General features: G+C 33.5%; 1 protein-coding gene across 1 annotated transcript in view; it reads right to left on the minus strand.

Moving 5' to 3' along the window:
* The window catches only part of LOC115879248 (lactosylceramide 4-alpha-galactosyltransferase-like), a 33,015-nt gene that overhangs the window by 9,451 nt on the left and 3,509 nt on the right, over positions 1 to 20,055 (minus strand). The window contains exons 3-4 of the mRNA XM_030895956.1: positions 6,901 to 7,087; positions 527 to 769 (exon numbers count right to left, since the gene is read on the minus strand). Coding sequence (XP_030751816.1) covers positions 527 to 769; positions 6,901 to 7,087 — 430 coding nt within the window. The remainder of the gene's footprint in view (positions 1 to 526; positions 770 to 6,900; positions 7,088 to 20,055) is intronic.

The following is a 20,055-nucleotide window of genomic DNA, read 5'->3' on the forward strand; positions in this document are numbered from 1 at the left end:
TTGTCACTTATTCCGATTTGAAAGAGTTTTGGGCTTGAATCGTTGCCGATTGCAGATCTATTTTAGTTTGATTAGGTTTGTCAAAAAAAGTACATAGAGAATGAAAAAAAAAATAGAAACCGATCTTTCCATTTTCGGCAATTTTTTTAAATACAAAGGGGATCAAATTGCATTTAGAATTTCTACATTAACGTCTTTTAACCATACCAGGTGAAAAAGACCTCCACTAGCTCTATCCGTGGTCTGCGTATGCTGAATACACATACCAAATTTGAACAATTTTGGACCAACATGCATCTATATTTTAATTAAAACTGAATAGGTAACAATGCATATTTTTTGGTAAAATAGGCAAAAATATAATGTGATTTTTAAAAGTTATTTGTTAAAAATACTATAATGTATCTATATTATTTTTTTTTTAATTTTCCAGTGCATAGAGTAGTTTTTGTAAAAATCTACAACTACAAACTCACACAGTCGCACAACTTTTCTTCTTAATATTTTTCTTCAACTTCTTACTCACCTTGTGATAATGTGAGGACCGTTTGCACCCCAAACATCTCCATTAAAGTGTTCAGCCAAATCATAAACGCAAGAGTTGACATATTGATGCCCTATCCCATTACTACTAAACCCCATCACTCCACTTGCTATGCTCTCGGATTCCTGTGCTCCTGCAAAGTTTTTACTGATAGTCTCCAAATTTTTCATTACTATTACGTCGAGATCCATGTATATTCCTCCATATTTCCATAGCGTTAAATATCTAAATGCATAAAAATATAAAATTGTAGCCTATACAAGTTGTGAAACAAATCAAAAAGTCTAGATCATGAGATGTATGGTAGAAAGTTGACTTTGATGTTAGTTTTTTTCTAAAGTTTTTCCAACAAGAAAGAAGACAGAGTTGCAACAAGTCAGTTTCAAAAAGACCTAGATCTAAAGCTTTAAGTCATTTCTAAAATCAAAATGATTTAAAATTTAAGTTAATTTCAACATAAAGTTTAAATTATTTAAATTTCAAGTCTTTAACTTAAATTATATCTTCAATTTCTTTCATATAAAGTCATTTTCGTAAAGACTTAAATGGATATAATGGAATTTAAGTAATTTTTATGACTTAAGTATATATTTTAATTTAAATCATGATGATCTGCGAGGGAAGTCGGCAAAATGACTTAAACCAAAATAATTACCGTCAAGTCAACATAACCAATATTCATTTTTAATTTAAGTACCTATTTTTTAATGTTAATATAAATGTTCTTGTATTACCGATTGCCTATTTCCTTATTACCTATATTATTAATTTATTGTAGGTACAAATGAGACTAAAACCACATTAAATAAAACGGTCTTGTTTTGTTTAATCGGTCAAATTTTGTTTTTCAAAAGTGGTGATATGTTTTGATCACTATGTAATATGTCGGCGGCATAAGCTAAGGCCCGTATATATAGTTGCGTCTCGAGACGCCAAGACGGTCTTGGGCTCTTGAGAGCGGAATCCACAGAATACACGAGCAAACGTCATTTTGGAGATTGCGATTTTCATTTTGGAGATTGTCATGTTGGATAGTTTATGTGATCTGTGGATAGTTTCTTAACCTAACTTTTTTAGTAAACAAAATAAATCTTTTGTAAATCCGTTTTGTCTGATTAAACAGTTTTAAATATGTTAGATGAGTTTGAGAATATTTTGGACCATGTGGAAGAAGAAAATCGTCTTCGAGTTCCAAAACGATATATAAGGGATGCAGGAAATCCAATAGAAATGTTGCGAGGGGAATTTAAATACCGATATAGGTTTAGCAAGGCTACAATTGCAGAGAATATTTTACCTCTTGTAATTGAGGACTTGCAAAAACCTACCAATCGTGGTTTACCTATTCCCCCGTTATTCAATTATTAATTTGTTTACGGTTTTATGCGACTTCTAATTTTCAGATAGTAAGTGGAGACTTGCATGGTGTTAGCCAACCTACAATAAGCCAGATTATCAAGAGGGTGTCCATTTTAATAGCAGAACATTTGAGTGAATTTGTGTGATACAACCATAAATGGTTGAACAGCATTATTATTCCAATGATACTGGCTTCAGCTTGTGCAGATGATGACAACAAATGGGATACATATATTAAGAATATAGAAAGAGCTATAAATACATCTGTGAATAAATTCACTGGCGAAAAAAACACCTGAATTATTATATGGATATATTCCGAGGATTGAAGATTTATTTGAAGATGGACAAGTGAGGTTATTGGCAGTAGAGGATGAAAAGTACTCGATTACCTGAAAAATTGAGAGAAGAGGTCAAAGAACATATAGAAATGGAACAAAGGAAGTATAAAAAAATTTATAGGCTAGCAGACTAGCAAAAAAAGAAAAGAGAAGAATGTCATCTAGACGACAAGAAATAAGGAAGCAGTAAAAACGCAATAATCATAGAATGTGTATTGTGAAATATTATTTGAAATAAAACTATAAAACATGGAGTATCGACTTTATATAGAGTGGTCAACTCAATAAGAATACAGAATTCACCAAGCAATAAAATCTTGAAAATTATAGGTATACAGTGTATACATCCAATATTGTATATTATTTGATATGATATTTATGTAAATATTCATGATGAAAATAAAAAGACAATTTTTTAGTTCTAATGTATTAGTGGGAAAATTCTGTGTAACCAGTTAAAACAAGCACTTAGCTGTCTGGTCATAGTGAGCATAAAACAACTAAGAAATCATATATTATTTAAGTATAGAAAAACAGTATTTTTAAGATAACTAATAGACTATAAAAAATTACTTAAAATATGTTACATGTAAATATATAAACACTAATAGAAAAGTAAATAAAATTATTATATAGGTACTAGTTACCTTGGAACATCACTTAACATATTACATAATTACTAGATATACATATGTCAATACAATAAATACATTAATTTGCAAAATGTTGAATAAGATTTCTTCAAAAATCTAACCCTCTTCCTTTTTATTTATAATTGGAATGTGTAAATTAGCATCTTCAAAATTATCTAAATTTTCCCTTAAACCAATATGAAGAACAGCTGTTGCACACATAATAGCAACAGTTGTTTTGTAAACCTCGGAGACATGGAAGATGTTTTTTCCAAGTCCCAAATAGCCTTTCACATTTCGCATTCTTCTATGGGCAAAGTTATACCCGGTTTCTTGTTGATTACCTAGCTGTAGAACAGGAGTCAATAGAAATGGCCTACATCTATATGCATTATCTCCAAGAAGTAAACCAGGAATATCACGCCTTTCCATTAGCATTCTTAATTACTTCGATCGAATATAACACCTTGACCCTGGATATCCAACTATAATATCCATAATTTCCCTTTTGGGACCTGAACATTTAGACTAAAAAAACGTTTGCGATTTTGAAATACTTCCACATTATTGCATTATTCTTGATTATCTGGCTTATTGTTGGTTGGCTAACACCACACAAATCTTCATCTACCATCTGAAAATTACAATTCGCATAGTATTCATCAGTCATCATAGTAATTGAATAACGGGGAGAATGGGTAAACCACGATTGGTAGGTTTTTACAAGTCTTCAATTTATAAGAGGTAAAATAGTTTCTGTAATTGTAGCCTTGTTAAACCTATATCGGCATAAATCCCCTCTCGCTAAACATTTCTATTGGATTTCCTGCATCCCGTATATATCTTTTTGGAACTCGAAGACGATTTTCTTCTTCCACATGGTCCAAAATATCCTCAAACTCTTCTAACATATTCAAAACTGTTTAATCAGACAAAACGGATTTACTTTGTTTACTAAAAAAATTAGGCTAAGAAACTATCCACAGATCACATAAACTATCCAAAAAGACAATCTCCAAAATGAAAATCGCAATCTCCAAAATGACGTTTGCTCGTGTATTCTGTGGATTCCGCTCTCAAGAGCCCAAGACCGTCTTGGCGTCTCGAGACGCAACTATAAATACGGGGCCTAAGAGGGCAGGAGAATAGAATAAGTCTTTTATAAAACCAAATCAGATTCTTTTTCTATTTGGGAATAAAGGTTAAAACCATAAATCATCTTGAAAATTACTAAAATTTTAAGCCTTAAGTCAGCAAAGAAAATGAATCAAATGACTTAAGCCATTAAAATGATTTAAATCACAAAAAACCTTAAGTTTTCTGTGAGCTCGCAGCTCTGAAAGGGGATGATTTCGACAGTTGTCAAATCAGACAATATCAAAAAATATCCAGTATGATCGAAAAAAAAACGGTGTTAAATGCTGGGGAATGACAATCGATGATAATTTTGGAGTGGTCAATCTCTAGACGTCTACTAAAAATCGATATAAAACTTATCAAAAATTAAAACTAATGGTAGAAGGATTAAACAAGGATAAAACATTACCAGACAGATAAATTTATTTCCAAAAAATTATTTTTTCTCGAATTTTAAACTACTATCTACACCATTTAAAAATCATTTTTAATCAATACTAGGTGCGTCTCAAAAGTGGCGGCTCACACCTATAACTTTTTTATTTTTTCAGATAAAAATACGAGAAGTGGTATGTTAGTATCAGTGGCGCATCCAGAGATTGTATCTGGGAGGGGTAGTGGAAATATTTAAATAAAGTAATAGATTTAAATTAAATTTTCGCTCAAACTTATTGTGACCATAAAAAAATAAACTTATATTGTTCTGGATTTCTATTTTGATTGTTATTATTAATTTAAAAAAGAAGAAAAAGATTAAACGGCTCAGCCCTCAACAACTCGTAACCGTATACTATTATATTTGCTTCCTGGGATCGGTTTCATCGCTTCCGGATTCCTTACCGTACTGATGAAGCCTGAAGGCAGTTACATCAGTGTACACTAGTGTAGGTGTGGTTCTGTGAGTGTGTGAGTGTACGTGTCTGCACTGGTGTACACTGGTGTATACGGTTACGAGTTGTTGAGGACTGAGCCGTTTAATCTTTTTCTTCTTTTTTAAACATTTCCCTCACTATTTCTTTCTTGTTCATTATTAATTTATTTTGTGACAATTTTAATTATACCAAATTTTCCTATTTATAAATTTCTTTCTGGTAGGGGTAATTACCCCCATTACCCCTCCCGTATATGCGCCCCTGGTTAGTATATGATATAAATTAGGATTGATTGACATATCCAATTGTGTTTGGTCACTTCCTGTTTCACCGGAAATGATTACTTGATAGAAAATGATATTCTGAATAGAATTACATATCATATGTCAACTTTTGACATTCTCGCTTAATAAAAAATTGTATTTTAAAATTCAATCTAGAGTGCCATGGTTATGTTAAAAAAGCTAATTCTTAATCAAGAAAAGCATTGGAAAAATAGATTTGATAGTCTACTGTTTTTTTGTCTTCTCTTGGCCAGTTAGAAGATGCTCAAATCGTATTTTCAATCATATCTCAATTTTTGGCTATGTTAAAAACACTAATTCTTAATTAAGGAGCCTTGGAAAAATAATAGATTTGATCGTCTAATGTTTTCAGTGTCTTGTCCTGGACGGTTAAAAGATGCTCAAATCGTATTTTCAATCATATCTCAATTTTTTCAAATAAAACAAGGGTGGCTCAATAGCATATTATAGGTTATTAATTAGCATAAGACATGTTGTTTTCACCCTAACAATCGTCTGGCATCGACGAATTTAACCATTATTTTTTCCAGCAGGCAGCAAATATTAGTTCGAGAATTTAAAAAGATCTGCGAAAATCTTGATTTACCAATCCATCAAGACGTAATAAGATTCAACCGGTTAAAATAGAAAACCACCTGTTAAAACAGCCAAAAAGCATATTACTGATTACTTTAACGGACATCACGAATGGATCTCGAACTGGCAGAGCAGTGTAAGCTCAGTTTGGTATACACTGCTAGACGTAGAAAATCCTCCAAAGGGTTTTAACATGCCCCGTAAAACCTGGGTTCGGCTAAACGGGATTCGGACTGACCATGGTAGAAGCGGCTCGGCTTTACACCCAAATGGGGAATGCGCATGAGTCCAGAATGTGATTGCGGTGTTACTTCTCAAACAATGCAGCACATAATCTACGAGTGTCCGATGACAGCCTTTTCTATTTCTTGCACGCAACACCTCAGGCAATCCAATGGATTAACCAGCTAAATATGGAGCTGTCAGAAATTACGTATACATACCTATTTACTTTTTTATGTTTGTATATTGATCTACTGTTTTTTTTTGTCTATCTATTTACATGTTTATACATTTAGTGTTTCAGTGATGGTGTTGTATTTTGTTTGGTCAATGCCATAAGCTAAATAAATAAATAAAAATAAATTAGCATATTTGGAAAAAGCATTTTTTACGAATAATTTGATACCATACACTTGGAATTTCGAGTCAAATTTTCGTTACGAACCGCAAGTTATAATTTCAAATAAACCATATTATGCGAAAATGTCAGAGTGTTATTTTCTAGCGAATAAAATAAAAAAATACCGAGGGGGCCATTTCAAAAACAAAAGTTGTAGTCATTTCCGGTGAAACAGGAAGCGACCGAAAACAATCGAATACGTCAATCGATCCTAATTTATGTCATAGACTAACATACCAAATTTCGTTTTGTTAACTAAAAAAATAAAAAAGTTATAGGGGTGAGCCACTTTAGAGACGCACCCGCTATAAAAATAAAACACAACCTTCTTACGGTCAACTGGCAGTAAGCGCCATTAAAAATAAAGAAGAGTACTGGCCAAGTAAACGACATCTAGGGTTTGACGTCGCCAAAACTATCATCGACTCTTATTTCCCAACCGTCTTTGACGACGTTTTTTTTTCGATCGTATCGGACCAAGAGGCTATATATTAATAATATAATTTCATTACCTTAAAATGTCACTCATGTGCGGTAAAATATGTTGAGATTTAAATATTTTTTCACTAGTCCATAGTTTTTCAACCGGTGTTCCTTGGACGAACTTTTTCATATTGATATATTTTAATTTGACGTTAGGATATGACATTAAGTTCCGGATTAGTCCATCCGATTCACTTTGGTCATCTTGAAACTTACCTAAGGTTAAATAATATTTGTCTAAAGGATATAAATACACTCACCGGCAAAAAAAAACCGGCCACTAAGAACTAAACTGTATTCAAATTCAAAAAGCACCAGTATAAACAAATGCACTGTGCGTGATCAGCGGCGAAATCTACCTTGATTGGCCGGCCAGCCATAGAGCCGTTGAGGTGGGGCGGTTGAGATTTTTTTACAGGGTCGGCTTGCATAGCGCGTTAAGGAATACTGTTTGATAAAATAAAGCGAGTAACATCAGAACGGTCAACTATTTCAATAATAATTGTTGATCACTTCGTACAAGTTACAAGTTACAAATAGAGAAAATAATATTTATGTTTGCATAAAATATTTTTACAATTAGTACACACGTACCTACTACAAAAAGTCAAAAGTTATATATTTTATATAAAATTATTATTTTGTAAATGTTAATGTAATGTTTGTAATCACCCGAAAAAATTCAAATATTTGTCTCTCTCATTACATAGGAGAGAGAAAGAAGAATATATGAAATGTCAAACTTCCATCTGGTCTCAATTTTCTTTGTTATTTTGTTAAGAAAAGTATTTTTCAGTAAAATTTTGGACATTTTTCAATCCTCAATCAAGTGTGGCTTTTAGATAAACTATGATGTAATAAAAATATAGTAAAATTCTTACTTTATAGGGCTGAAATAAAGAAAAATTCAATGTTGAATTATTTTCCGTTTTTCTGAAAAACGGTAAGAGACCGCTGGTTGGTTAGGTTTGGTCAGATTCGTAATCTACGACCTCAAAATAGGGTGTATACCAATTTTGGTGAAAATAGGACGATTTCCAGTTTTCCCAATAATTACCCATTTATATAATATAAATTTCTATCATAAAATATAAACAATAGTAAAAAAATCTTAAAAATATACATAATAATTTTATGATTTGAAATATCCAACCTTAGTGCGGTCCTGGTTATATTACTACAGCGTTCCTGTTCACGTGCTTGCCTCATGTCTCTGTTTACGTTTGATGCATCTTGGGGTTGAATTTACTATAGTCCCAATTACAAAGTTGGATTTCTCGCAAACCACTCATTACATTTTGATGTATTTTTTTTTTAATTGTAAATTAGTTCCTTCTTAATAGATGCTACATCAGAAATTTCTATTCCGAATTTATTTTGAGCATATACAGAGCACAACAATAAGACGAAGGTTTTTGCCCGAACTTTGTAACACCCTGTAGGGTGCAGCAGCTGTTGTAGTTATAATCAAATCACATTGCAGCCTCGTCTTTTGTGATCATTTTGTTTTTTTAATCACGACATTATCTCTGTTTGTATTGGAGATACGCTGCTTTAAAACAAACGCCTCGAAAAAAGATTTAGTCCATAACTCAATATCCCAATTCACATGGAAACGCGCAAACTGAAGACGTGCTCGACGATTGGAAGTAGTTGGGGTCCTGTGGCAGGCCTCCTTGCAGACAAGCTGTTTTCTTTTAGTCTTCGTCGGAGTCAGGTGGATGACACTTCTTATGGGAGAACTGGCAATGGTTGAAAACTTGACTACAAGCGATTTTCTAGGAATCTTCCTTACCGATAAATTATTGACAAGAGTGACAGATAAAACCTTGACGTTCTTTCAGTATTACAGTTCATTTCTTTTTCTTTCTAAAGTGTGCGTTGAAAGGAGACAAAAACAATTTTGGTGACCCATAATTTGTTAATCGAATACCACTTTTCTCCTTGTCGGGTCGTTGACGTTGACTTGTCGCCATTTTATTTCTTTTGTTTACAAGCTGCAGTTTGCTTTGCAAATTTAATACATAAATTATTTAGGCAAATATAGGTTTTTGATAAAACTTCTCGAACTAACGTGTAGGTAAGTGTTGATAAATAATTTTTTTTCATCTTAACATGCTCATTGTCATTCTCCTGATTTAGGTGACAGAAAGGACCATCAAATCAAATTGAATTTTATATTTTTTCATCTCAGGACCGATAGTAAAATATATATTTTATGCATACCTTCCTAAATATCAACGAGATGAGCCATCGGAAGAAAGGGACCATAGTACAAAACAGAAAGGTGACCTTTTTTCTTTCCACTTAGGATATTGAAATTATATACTGTCGGCACTCGAGAAATATAGATAAACAAAGAACAACAGATATAAACTATCCCAGAGGAAAAGAGAGGCAATACCTGTACTCTCTCTGACATTTGTGAAAGTTACGGCAAAGTATTGTTGTAAATGTCATCTTTTCGATCGACCTGAAAACTTCGAGCAAAAAGATGACACTTTCAACAATACCCTGACAGATATCAGAGACGATACAGGTTTTTCCTCTCGTTTCCCCTGGAATACTTTTAATTTATTATTCTTTGTTTATCTAGATTTCGCAGAGCACTATGAACGAACTCAGCTTGTATGTTTGAAATAATCGTCCAGTTGACTTAAAAATGATGATCGATGACATTTCCCATATAATTTTACTTTCAAAATTATGATATATATCTTCATTTCTAAGCCATCTATGACGCCATAGTTTTCAGTTTTGTTATAATTAATTTTGTCTCTTGATCTACTTGTAACATTATTCGTTTAATTTTATTAATTTATTGTGGTGAAATTAATTTCTGTTGTATATTTGATATTGATATTAAACATATTTTTAAAAAATGGTGTATTTTTTGTGTTTTTATCTATGTCATAATTAAAAATAAATGAAGAATTAAATTTTTTATTTTTTTTGAATTTCCCGCCATGCGTGACAATCTAGTCTAAAACTAAGTATATTTATGCTACTTTAACAATAAAATTTCACTAAAGGTACCTCAAAATTCTTCTCTTCGTTCAATCTTAGTCCGCGGTTGTTGTTTTTTCTATACCGGGTGCATCTTGAAAGTGACTCACCCCTATAATTCTTTTAATTTTTTAGATAAAAAACGAAATTTGGTATGTTAGTATATGACATAAATTAGGATTGATTGACGTATTCAATTGTTTTTGGTCACTTTCTGTTTCAACGAAAAACTATTGATTTTTAAAAGGTACCGACGCGACGGTAGGTATATTTCTGGTTTATTCGATAGAAAATGACACTCTGAGTAGAATGACGTATCATATGTCAACTTTTGACATTTTTGCTCAAAAAAATCGTATTTTAAATTTCAAGCTAGAGTGCCATGGCTGTGTTAAAAACACTAATTTTTAAACAAGGAGCCTTGGAAAAATGGATTTGATCGTCTAATGTTTTTCGTGTCTTGTCCTGGTGGGTTAAAAAAATGCCCAAATCGTATTTTTAATCATATGCCAATTTTTTCAAATGGAACAAGTGGCTCATTTGCATATTTGGAAAAAAAAAATTACGAATAATTTTGTACCAAACACTTGATATTTCGAGTCAAATTGTTGTTATGGTTCACAACCAAACCGTATGTTACAATTTCAAATAAACCATATTATGCGAAAATGTCAAAAGTTGACATATGATATGTCATTCTATTTAGATTGTCATTTTCTATTGCATAAAGTAGAAATATACCGAGGTTGACATTTAAAAATCAAAAGTTTTATTAATTTCCGGTGAAAGAGGAAGTGATCAAAAACAATTGAATACGTCAGTTAATCCTAATTTATGTCGTATACTAATATACCAAATCTCGTTTTTTCATCAGAAGAAATAAACAAGTTATAAGAGTGAGCCAGTTTTGAGACGCATCCGGTATATAAATGATAAGTATAAGTGATCTTTGAAAACATTACTATTTAGTTGCAAGCAATTGCATTATTTTTCTATAAGAATTTAAGAAAAACTTCTTTTCTTTTTCACAATCAATTATTTCGTGCAGAATCAGTATAATAGGTATGATCAGATACAGTTTTGTCGGCTTTACAATGAGGATCAGCCAGTGTTTGAGGTTTGAGATGAATTAATTTGTCTTGCTTCAATGAGAAATTTCTACGATTCTGCTACCATTTACCATGTATTACTACATATTCAATCCAGAACAATCAAAATTACCAAAAGATTGGTATTTTTCCCACTACTGTTAATAAATTAATGAGGCAATTGTAAGTTTGCCTCACGCTTTTTTTTGATAATGATATCGGGATCCTATTTAGCTTCTTGCGAATTGAATATTTGTTTCATATAATTTTTGGGCAAATCAGCCATTAACAAATAAAGGGTGTGGGTAGTAGACGAAGTGCAATTTTGAGCAACAAGCAGTCTAAAACTCTCAATTTTGCTGGCTCTTGATTATAAAAACAAGAATTATAGAAAGAAGGGTTATTTACAAAAAGTTGATAGCTTTTCAGTTATAAGTAAAATACCACGAACAATTTTTTTTTAAATATTTTAGTTGCTGGCGTGGCGCCCCTCACATCCGGCGCCCCGGGCGGCCGCCCGGATCGCCCGGCCCTTCCGCCGGCACTGCAAGGAATATCTTAATAACCGTTCTACGCACGGCTTGTAGCAGATGTTGATTCTGAAAAGCTGTAATTCTACGATTTCGTAAAGTATTCAGAAAAATAAAGCGGTCGTCAATTGCATTTGTCTTCCGTTTTCTTCCGGAACCCACTCGGCTGGTGAAATTTCCCGTTTCCATATACCGATTCCAGGCATCCTGGACTGTTGTTCGAGGTATACCCAGGGCATCGGACACATAACGTTGACTTCGGCCATCCTCAATTAAAGCCATCACAGATAATGGCATTTTTTTAATTTGACAACCGTTGTTGTCTTATTGCAAATATTCATAAATCCCTTTTCGTCTATGTCGCCTTGATTATTTATACAGTGTGACCCACTCAAGACCGGGCACCCTCCATAAAATCTGTGTTTATAGTCCGATTTTGATGATTTTTTTTTCAAATATAAAGTTTCAAAAAATGTACTTTAGGGCTCAATGTCATGTTATTTCACAAAAAAACAAGGCCTACTTAATAAAGTTTTTGTGGTGAAAAATTTGCAAAATCATATTAGCGATTTTTTTTCAAAAAATTTGAGTACACCCCTACATTCGGCATCCCCCAAAACAGTTCTGTACCAAATTTCGTTTAAAAATATTAATTATTAATAATTCTGCAGTTAAATTAAATAAGTCCCTATTTTTGCCAATTTAACGATGAGTTATCAAGTAACCCTTGAAAAAAACAATCCACGACAACGAGTTTTATTACAAACAATGATAAAAATACTACAAGCAACACAATAACCGAATAATAAGTTAAACATATTCAAATAATTCTAGTTGCTTCTACCAGCCCTCCATTCAGTTCAATACATTTGTCGCATCTTTTCTTAGATTAACAGTTACATTCCTAAGCTGCTGTGGTGTAATATTTGCAGAAGCCTCTGTAATTCTAATACGTAATTCATCTACAGATTGAGGTCTAGACTTGTAAACTTGTTGCTTTAAGAAACCCCAAAGAAAGAAATCAAGGGGTGTTAGGTCCGGGGATCTCGGTGGCCACTCAATTAGCGGGCTATTTCGACCTATCCACTTATTTTCAAAATTTTCATTTAACCATTCCCTGACAACTGCCGCGTTATGCACAGGTGATCCGTCCAATTGAAATTTTAAATTCAAACGGGTTTGGCATGGTAAATTATGTATTGCATCCCAAAAGTCATTAATCAGAAAATTCAAAAACGTTGGACTATTCAAATTTCTCTCAAAAAAATATGGACCAATGATTCTATCATCAAGTATGCCACACCACACATTTAATTTCTGAGAATACTGTCTTCTTGTATTGATCACCCATTCAGGGTTTTCGACTGCCCAGAATCGCGAATTTTGAGAGGATACTACTCCGTTTGTACTAAATGTTGCCTCATCACTAAATAAAATTTCTTTTAAGAAATTTCTATTATTTAAATACTCTGCTTGAGCCCATAAGCAGAATTCTAATCGTCTAACATCATCTCCGTTTTCCAAAGTGTGTAAAATCTTTGGTTTAAAGGGTTTAACTTTATTAGTTCGCAAACATCTCCTAATATTTTCCCTTGGTATATCCAAATCAACACTGGCGCCTCTAATGCTTGCACGAGGATTGTTACGAAAATATTCTAATATTTCCTCATTCCGCCTATTTATTCGATGTTCCGGCCTTCTGTTTTTTAGTAAGTATTTTGACACACAACCAGTTTCATTAAAAACTCTATTTATTCGTTGAACCGTGCTTCTACTTACTGCAGGTCTGTCGGGATGTCTGTTGTTAAATTCTCTGGCAGCTTCTCCTGCTTGAAGATAGTTATCACCCACTAAACGAATAATTTCAATTTTATCCCTAATATTTAATTGTTCCATAATGCAAATAATATTTCTTGATACAACACTTTTCTGCGTGCTATTAAATTAATATTCAATTCTACGCTGCAAGAATTGACAGCTAATAAAACCCATTGTTGTGGATTGTTTTTTTCAAGGGTTACGTGATAACTCATCGTTAAATTGGCAAAAATAGGGAATTATTTAATTTAACTGCAGAATTATTAATAATTAATATTTTTAAACGAAATTTGGTACAGAACTGTTTTGGGGGATGCCGAATGTAGAGGTGTACTCAAATTTTTTGAAAAAAAATCGCTAATATGATTTTGCAAATTTTTCACCACAAAAACTTTATTAAGTAGGCCTTGTTTTTTGTGAAATAACATGACATTGAGCCCTAAAGTACATTTTTTGAAACTTTATATTTGAAAAAAAATCATCAAAATCGGACTATAAACACAGATTTTATGGAGGGTGCCCGGTCTTGAGTGGGTCACACTGTAGATAAAACTTTCTGCCTGCGAAGCATTTTTCCGAGACGTTCGTTTTAAAGCAGCGTATCTCCAATGCAAACAGAGATAATGTCGTGATTAAAAAAACAAAATACTCACAAAAGATGACGCTACAATGTGATTTGATTTAGCGATAGCTACTATAGCTGCTACACCCTACAGGGTGTTACAAAGTTCGGGCAAAAAACTTCGTCTTATTGTTGTGCCCTGTATATGCTCAAAATCAATTCGGAATAGAAATTTCTGACATAGCATCCGTTAAGAAGGAACTAATTTACAATCTTCTATGAGTGGCTCTCGAGAAATCCAACTTTGAAATTGGGACTAGTTTTTGGTGGCCGGTTTTTTTTGCCGGTGAGATATAGTTTTATAAACCTTTAAAAAAATTTAAAAGAAACTTACATATATTTGATATCAATTAAACATATAGTTACGTAATCGAGGGAGCGATTTTTAAATTCATTGTTGGGGCCAACCATGAACATATTCAGCGCCGGGCTGACTAATTGAAATTTAAATTTCGCGCTGGAGATTCAGGTGGTAGCTCTGCTGTAGAAATGTCAAATTGCCGCATTTATTTTTTTATTTCCTTACATTGTCATTCGTTTTGACACTTTAGTTTTGTATTACGAGTTTTTGATTTAAATAAATAGTGTTGTGATACTTTAAGCTTAAAAATGTTTACTAGCCGACCTAGCAGTCGACATTGTGTAAAATCGCTATTTTTGGGGCTTACTCAACCGGGTCTCACAATGCAAATTCACCTCAAATATCCATTTAGTTGGTCATTGGCAAGCACTCTCTCATTGTACATGAAAATAACAAAACACACATTTACTGATCTGGATAAAATTGATAGTTAAATAGCAAAAGTCACCCGGGGGTACTCCGCCCCCTAGCCACTGATATATTCTATTCAATATATCCCATTCCATATTTTCCATCTAATTCAAATATCATTCGGTTATATATTGGTTAATCATCTTCAACAACTAGCTAGTGTCACCTGAAATAGTATAGGGGCTTCCCCCCGACGCAACTCTGCCGCTAAACAGATTCGCATCCCAATCGAATAAGCTAATTGGGGTAGCTCACTACCCCAACGCCGCATCGTGTCAATCGAGAAGACAAGGGAGACCTCAAACTCTCAAGACCAACCTCGAAATCAAGACGTCACACCACAAGAGGTTTTCTTCTGGTCAAACGACCCGTTGCCTTACAGTACATGCAACGTTTATAGTCAAAAGACTCTCAACCCCCAAATATCAGCTCTATGACAAAACCCAACACAACAGCCGGCCGGTCCGTCTACTACTGACCTGGTGCCGACAAGCTAAGCCTGTCCTCTTACATCACAATTTTACCTGATCGTAAATATTTATATCGCTTGCCAATGAATCATACTATTTTCTCTAATCGACTTTCAAATAGTCGGAGTGATTTATTTATAAGTATTAATTTATAATACTTAAATATGGCGGCCAAAGTCTCATACAGCAGCTAACATCCCTGATTCAAAAAATTCTTTACCAACACAGGATACCCGATGAATGGCAAACCAACACCACTATCTTGATGTTTAAAAGAGGAGATAAGAAGCTGCCCTCAAACTATAGAGGCATAAATCTTCTAAGCACCACACTAAAACTTACGACAAAAGTGATAACAACCAAAATACATGACTTAACATGCTTAGCAGATGAAGAGCAAGGTTTCAGATCGGGCAGATCATGCACAGACGCGGTTTTTGTCATAAGACAGATAACAGAAAAATCAATCGAATATAACAAACCAGCGTATATGTGTTTTATTGATTTAGAAAAAGCGTTCGACCGTGTGCAGCTAAGAGACGTTGTACACCTTCTTTACAATAGGCAAATCCCACACAACCTCGTTAAAACCATACAAAACATATATGAAGCGAACCAATAACTAAAGCTAAAATTAACGGGGTCCTGACCGAACCAATAAATGTAGGCTGTGGTATCCGACAAGGTGACTCCCTGAGCCCTCTTCTTTTCAACATCATTATGGACGAAATAATAGGAAATGTACGTTTACTGAACGGATACAGTATGGGCGACCAGGAAATTACTATTCTATGCTATGCCGATGACGCCGCGCCGTATTGGTAGCTGAAAATGAGAACGATCTACAGCGCTTATTACATCGATTTAATTGCACTGCCAAATCACTTAATATGATAATATCGACCCAGAAAACTAAATGCATGACGACATCAAAAGTACCACTAAGATGCAAACTGGTCGCGGGCAATGTTATTCAGCAAGAGATGAAGTTTAAGTATCTAGGCATAGAAATCTCAGGATATGGTGATGTAGAAGCGGAGGTGCGAGAACGGACAACGAAGACAACCAGAATAGCAGGATGCCTGAATGATACAATATGGCGAAATAAAAACATTGAGGAGGAAACTAAAGCGAGAATTTACAAGGCAACGGTACGACCAATAATGACATACACTGCAGAAACTCGACCTGATACAGCGAAAACTAAACAACTACTAGAAACAACCGAAATGAGAGTACTACGCAGAATAGCTGGAAAGACGCTTCTGGACAGGGAGAGAAATGAAAGCATAAGAAGAGCGTGCAAGGTGGAAAATGTAAATGAGTGGGTACTCAGCAGAAAGGAAGAATGGAACGAGCATATCAGCAGAATGGACAACAGAAGGATAGTGAGAGTTGCACGCGACAAATCACCGCTAGGTCGCAGAAGCTTAGGACGTCCACGAAAACGATGGATCGACAACTTGTCAGTCTAACCGGTAGAGACGACGAAACCAAACAGGCGATTCGCCTAGTATGAAGAAGGAAGGAAGGAAGAAGAAGACTTTAAAATAGAGTGTTTTAGCATTACTAGATAAATAAATAAAGAGTTTCCGAAGGAATGCATATTGTTTATTAGAATAGTGAATAAATAAAAGCATTATTATGACGAACTTATTTTCTAAGTTTTACAATTGTTCTTTTTCGAACCTCTTTTAGTGCGAAGTGTACAAGATAGCTTAATAGCCGTAAAACACTTATCGCATTTTTATTAGAATATTTTGAACGGGAAAACGGTAGTAATGGCCCTTTATGTCTCTTAAGTGCTGTTATAAGAAGGTGAGTTCTGTTGATGTAAATAATAACTGTTTATATATTTATAATTAATTTATTTTTAGTTTGTTAAAATATATAAAAGTGGTCAAGCTTAATTACTTGACTAAAAGTTTATTTGATATGAACTATACAGGGTGGCGCCTCTTACAGGACACAGAAGCTCCAAGGAGAACAGTAGTTTTTATTGAAATGAAATGTTGGGAGCATATTATTAAGCCCCATACTCACACTTCCTCCTTCGTCCCTTCCTCGCCTTACTTCCTTGCGTTACTTCCTCGCGTTCCCCCCTTCGCTTCCTTCCTTCGTCCATTCGATGCTTGGAAATTGCTCAATTATTGCTTTGTCGTGTCAAAAATAAAAATTGAGTTTTAATAATATATATTTTTTTTAATAAATCCGAATATTTCAGTATCATGTACAAGGTATATCAGTATGAATGTACAAGGCGAGTCAACAATAGAGTAAAGTTTATTATGTAATTTATATCGAAACCATGAAATATGACATTCTAATTAAACGTTAATGACGTCAATCCCTATTTCTTCAGATATTTTTGTAAAGGCATCATGTACACTATTTCTATTTTTTAATTTTTGTCGCTACGATTACATAAATATGGACATGCATTTTTTCAAAAATATGAAGATAATATTGTTTTTTTCTTCCATTTTTTAAACTATTATGTGTGAATTATTTTTATATCGACTGGCGATTGCTAGATGTACAGGATGTCCCATATTTGTGTGTTTTATGGGGATTTATGAGTAGTGATATAAAGATGCTGTTTTCACATCATTGTTCTACTTATTATACCGGGTATTTACTATGCGGTTGTTGGAAATATCTTTTATAAAATTAGACTGTTCATCTAAATGTACAGGTATATACCGGATACCCTGATTTTGTTTTATTCTACCCATTGAGTACTTACTCACCGCCCGTGTCTCGTTTTTCAGGTAGAATGGCAGTGACGAAAGTGGTTCTTCGTTGGGAGCTGTCTATTTCGAAAAATGACTCAAACTTATGTTCTTTTTTTTAAACAGGACGCTCTATATATTATTTTTTATTTTATTTGCCTTGTTATGAGCTTTCGAAAATTATAATATACTCTATATTTATTTATTTAGGTACTGCTAAACTGTTAAACGGCTCTTATTTTATTTAACTTAATTTTACCAGATAATTTTGCTTTGCATCGTGATATTTTGATAAACTACACGGAAACTGAACTTGTGCTTTTAAATAACATGCCAATAACCAACAACATTTACGTCGAATAAATTAGTTGATTGTTTTGATTACCTAATTTAAACCGGCCGACTATGTAATAAAGTTAAATAATGCATTTTTACCCCGTTTATGAAAATAAGTATTTTAGAAAGCTCGTAACAAGGAAATTAAAATAATATACAAAATATCGTATTTAAAAAAACATATAAGTTTTAGTCAATTTAAAAAAAGAATTCCAACGAAGAATTAGTTACGTCACTGCATTCTACGTGAAAAACTGTACGGGAGACCGTTTTCATCTTTTCGATAAGTTATGATACAAAGGGGATCGAAAAATGCAATAATTTCAGATTCGCCCTGTATTTTAGGAAGTAAGAGAGCTAGGATATATCTGTATGTAGCATCTTTAGTTTCATAAAAAAGTAACAGCGTAATGTGAAAACCGTATCTTTGTATCTCGACTCATAAACGAGAAACCCTGCAAAACACACGAAAATGGGACACCCTGTACAGACGTACTGCCAAATCAAGAAATCAACTACGAATGAAATCTAAGATCGATTTATATATTTTATATATTTTAATATTTTTTGTGTTTGTGATAATTCCTTTGCTACTTCGTCCAAAAACCGACAGTACGGGGAAGGAGCGTTTCGAGGAAGTAAAGGGACGAAGGAGCGTTTTGACGAAGGCACGAAGGAACACACAGTCGCATCGACATTTCCCATAGTAAATATAAGATTTTTGGACGAAGGGACGCGACGAAGGAAGGAAGCGAAGTGTGAGTATGGGGCTTTACAGATATCAGATATAGTATGTAGGTTAATCGAAAGCATATATTTTTTTAAATATATAGAGTTCTACAGGGTATTATCAAAAAAAGTTATTCATCAAAAATGGGTTTTTGGAACGGCACATGCTATACATATATTACCTAATTGATTTTCGGATTCTAGGAAAAAAATAAGTTTCGTTAAAGAAATTTATGACTAAAATGTAAAGTTTTTAACATAGTGAACATTTTCTGAAAATGAAAAATGGATTTCAATAAAAGCTACCTAAATTGTAATTTGCCTTGTGTAGCCTGATATTTAGTTAAAATAATCATTTATGTTAAACCGAGTGTCAAACCATAGACTTAAAATTGTTAAACCAAATTAAATTTTGACCCGAAAAGTAATACAGGGCGAAACAAAATTAATATTGAATACTGGTCACTTTTAAAAGGAAGTTATTCTTTTATTTTAAACGGAACACCCAGCATATTCTTCCGATATTCAATGGAGCTTTCATATCTCTTCAAAATACCATTAAGGTTGGCTCTTATATAGAAGATTTTATCATCCATGTGTAAGGACATATCTGGTTTTTACCATTTACGCGTAGACTACTCTGGTTTTTCCCTTGTACGGCAAAATAATCAAAAACTGTAATATCTCTGGGACTAAGCGTATTATTGCTTTCTTTGATGGTGCCTCGATTCCTAACTAAAGCGCCAAATAAACAAGTGTAGACCATAATAATTCATTTTGTCTCTTGAATAAGTTTGTGGAAAAATATCGTGAAAGACGATGCTTATGGGATACAAGGGCTGCCGTTTATAAAAATAAAAAAGCTCGGGACTCGGAACACAGCGTATAAGGAAATTGAGGAGATCATGGGTATAGAAGTATTCGGATTTCATGAAATTAAAAACAAAATACGGGCATTGAGATCAACTTATTGTCAAGAAAAAAGAAATAAAATAAAGCATTTATGAAATCGGGAGCAGGTTCGAAGGATATTTGTGTCCCCAGTGTAAAATCCCGTTTAAACCAACAACTATGTAAACAG

The sequence above is a fragment of the Sitophilus oryzae genome, unplaced genomic scaffold (genome assembly GCF_002938485.1).
Source record: "Sitophilus oryzae breed Bouriz unplaced genomic scaffold, Soryzae_2.0 scaffold_1576_pilon_pilon, whole genome shotgun sequence".
NCBI lineage: Eukaryota > Metazoa > Arthropoda > Insecta > Coleoptera > Curculionidae > Sitophilus > Sitophilus oryzae.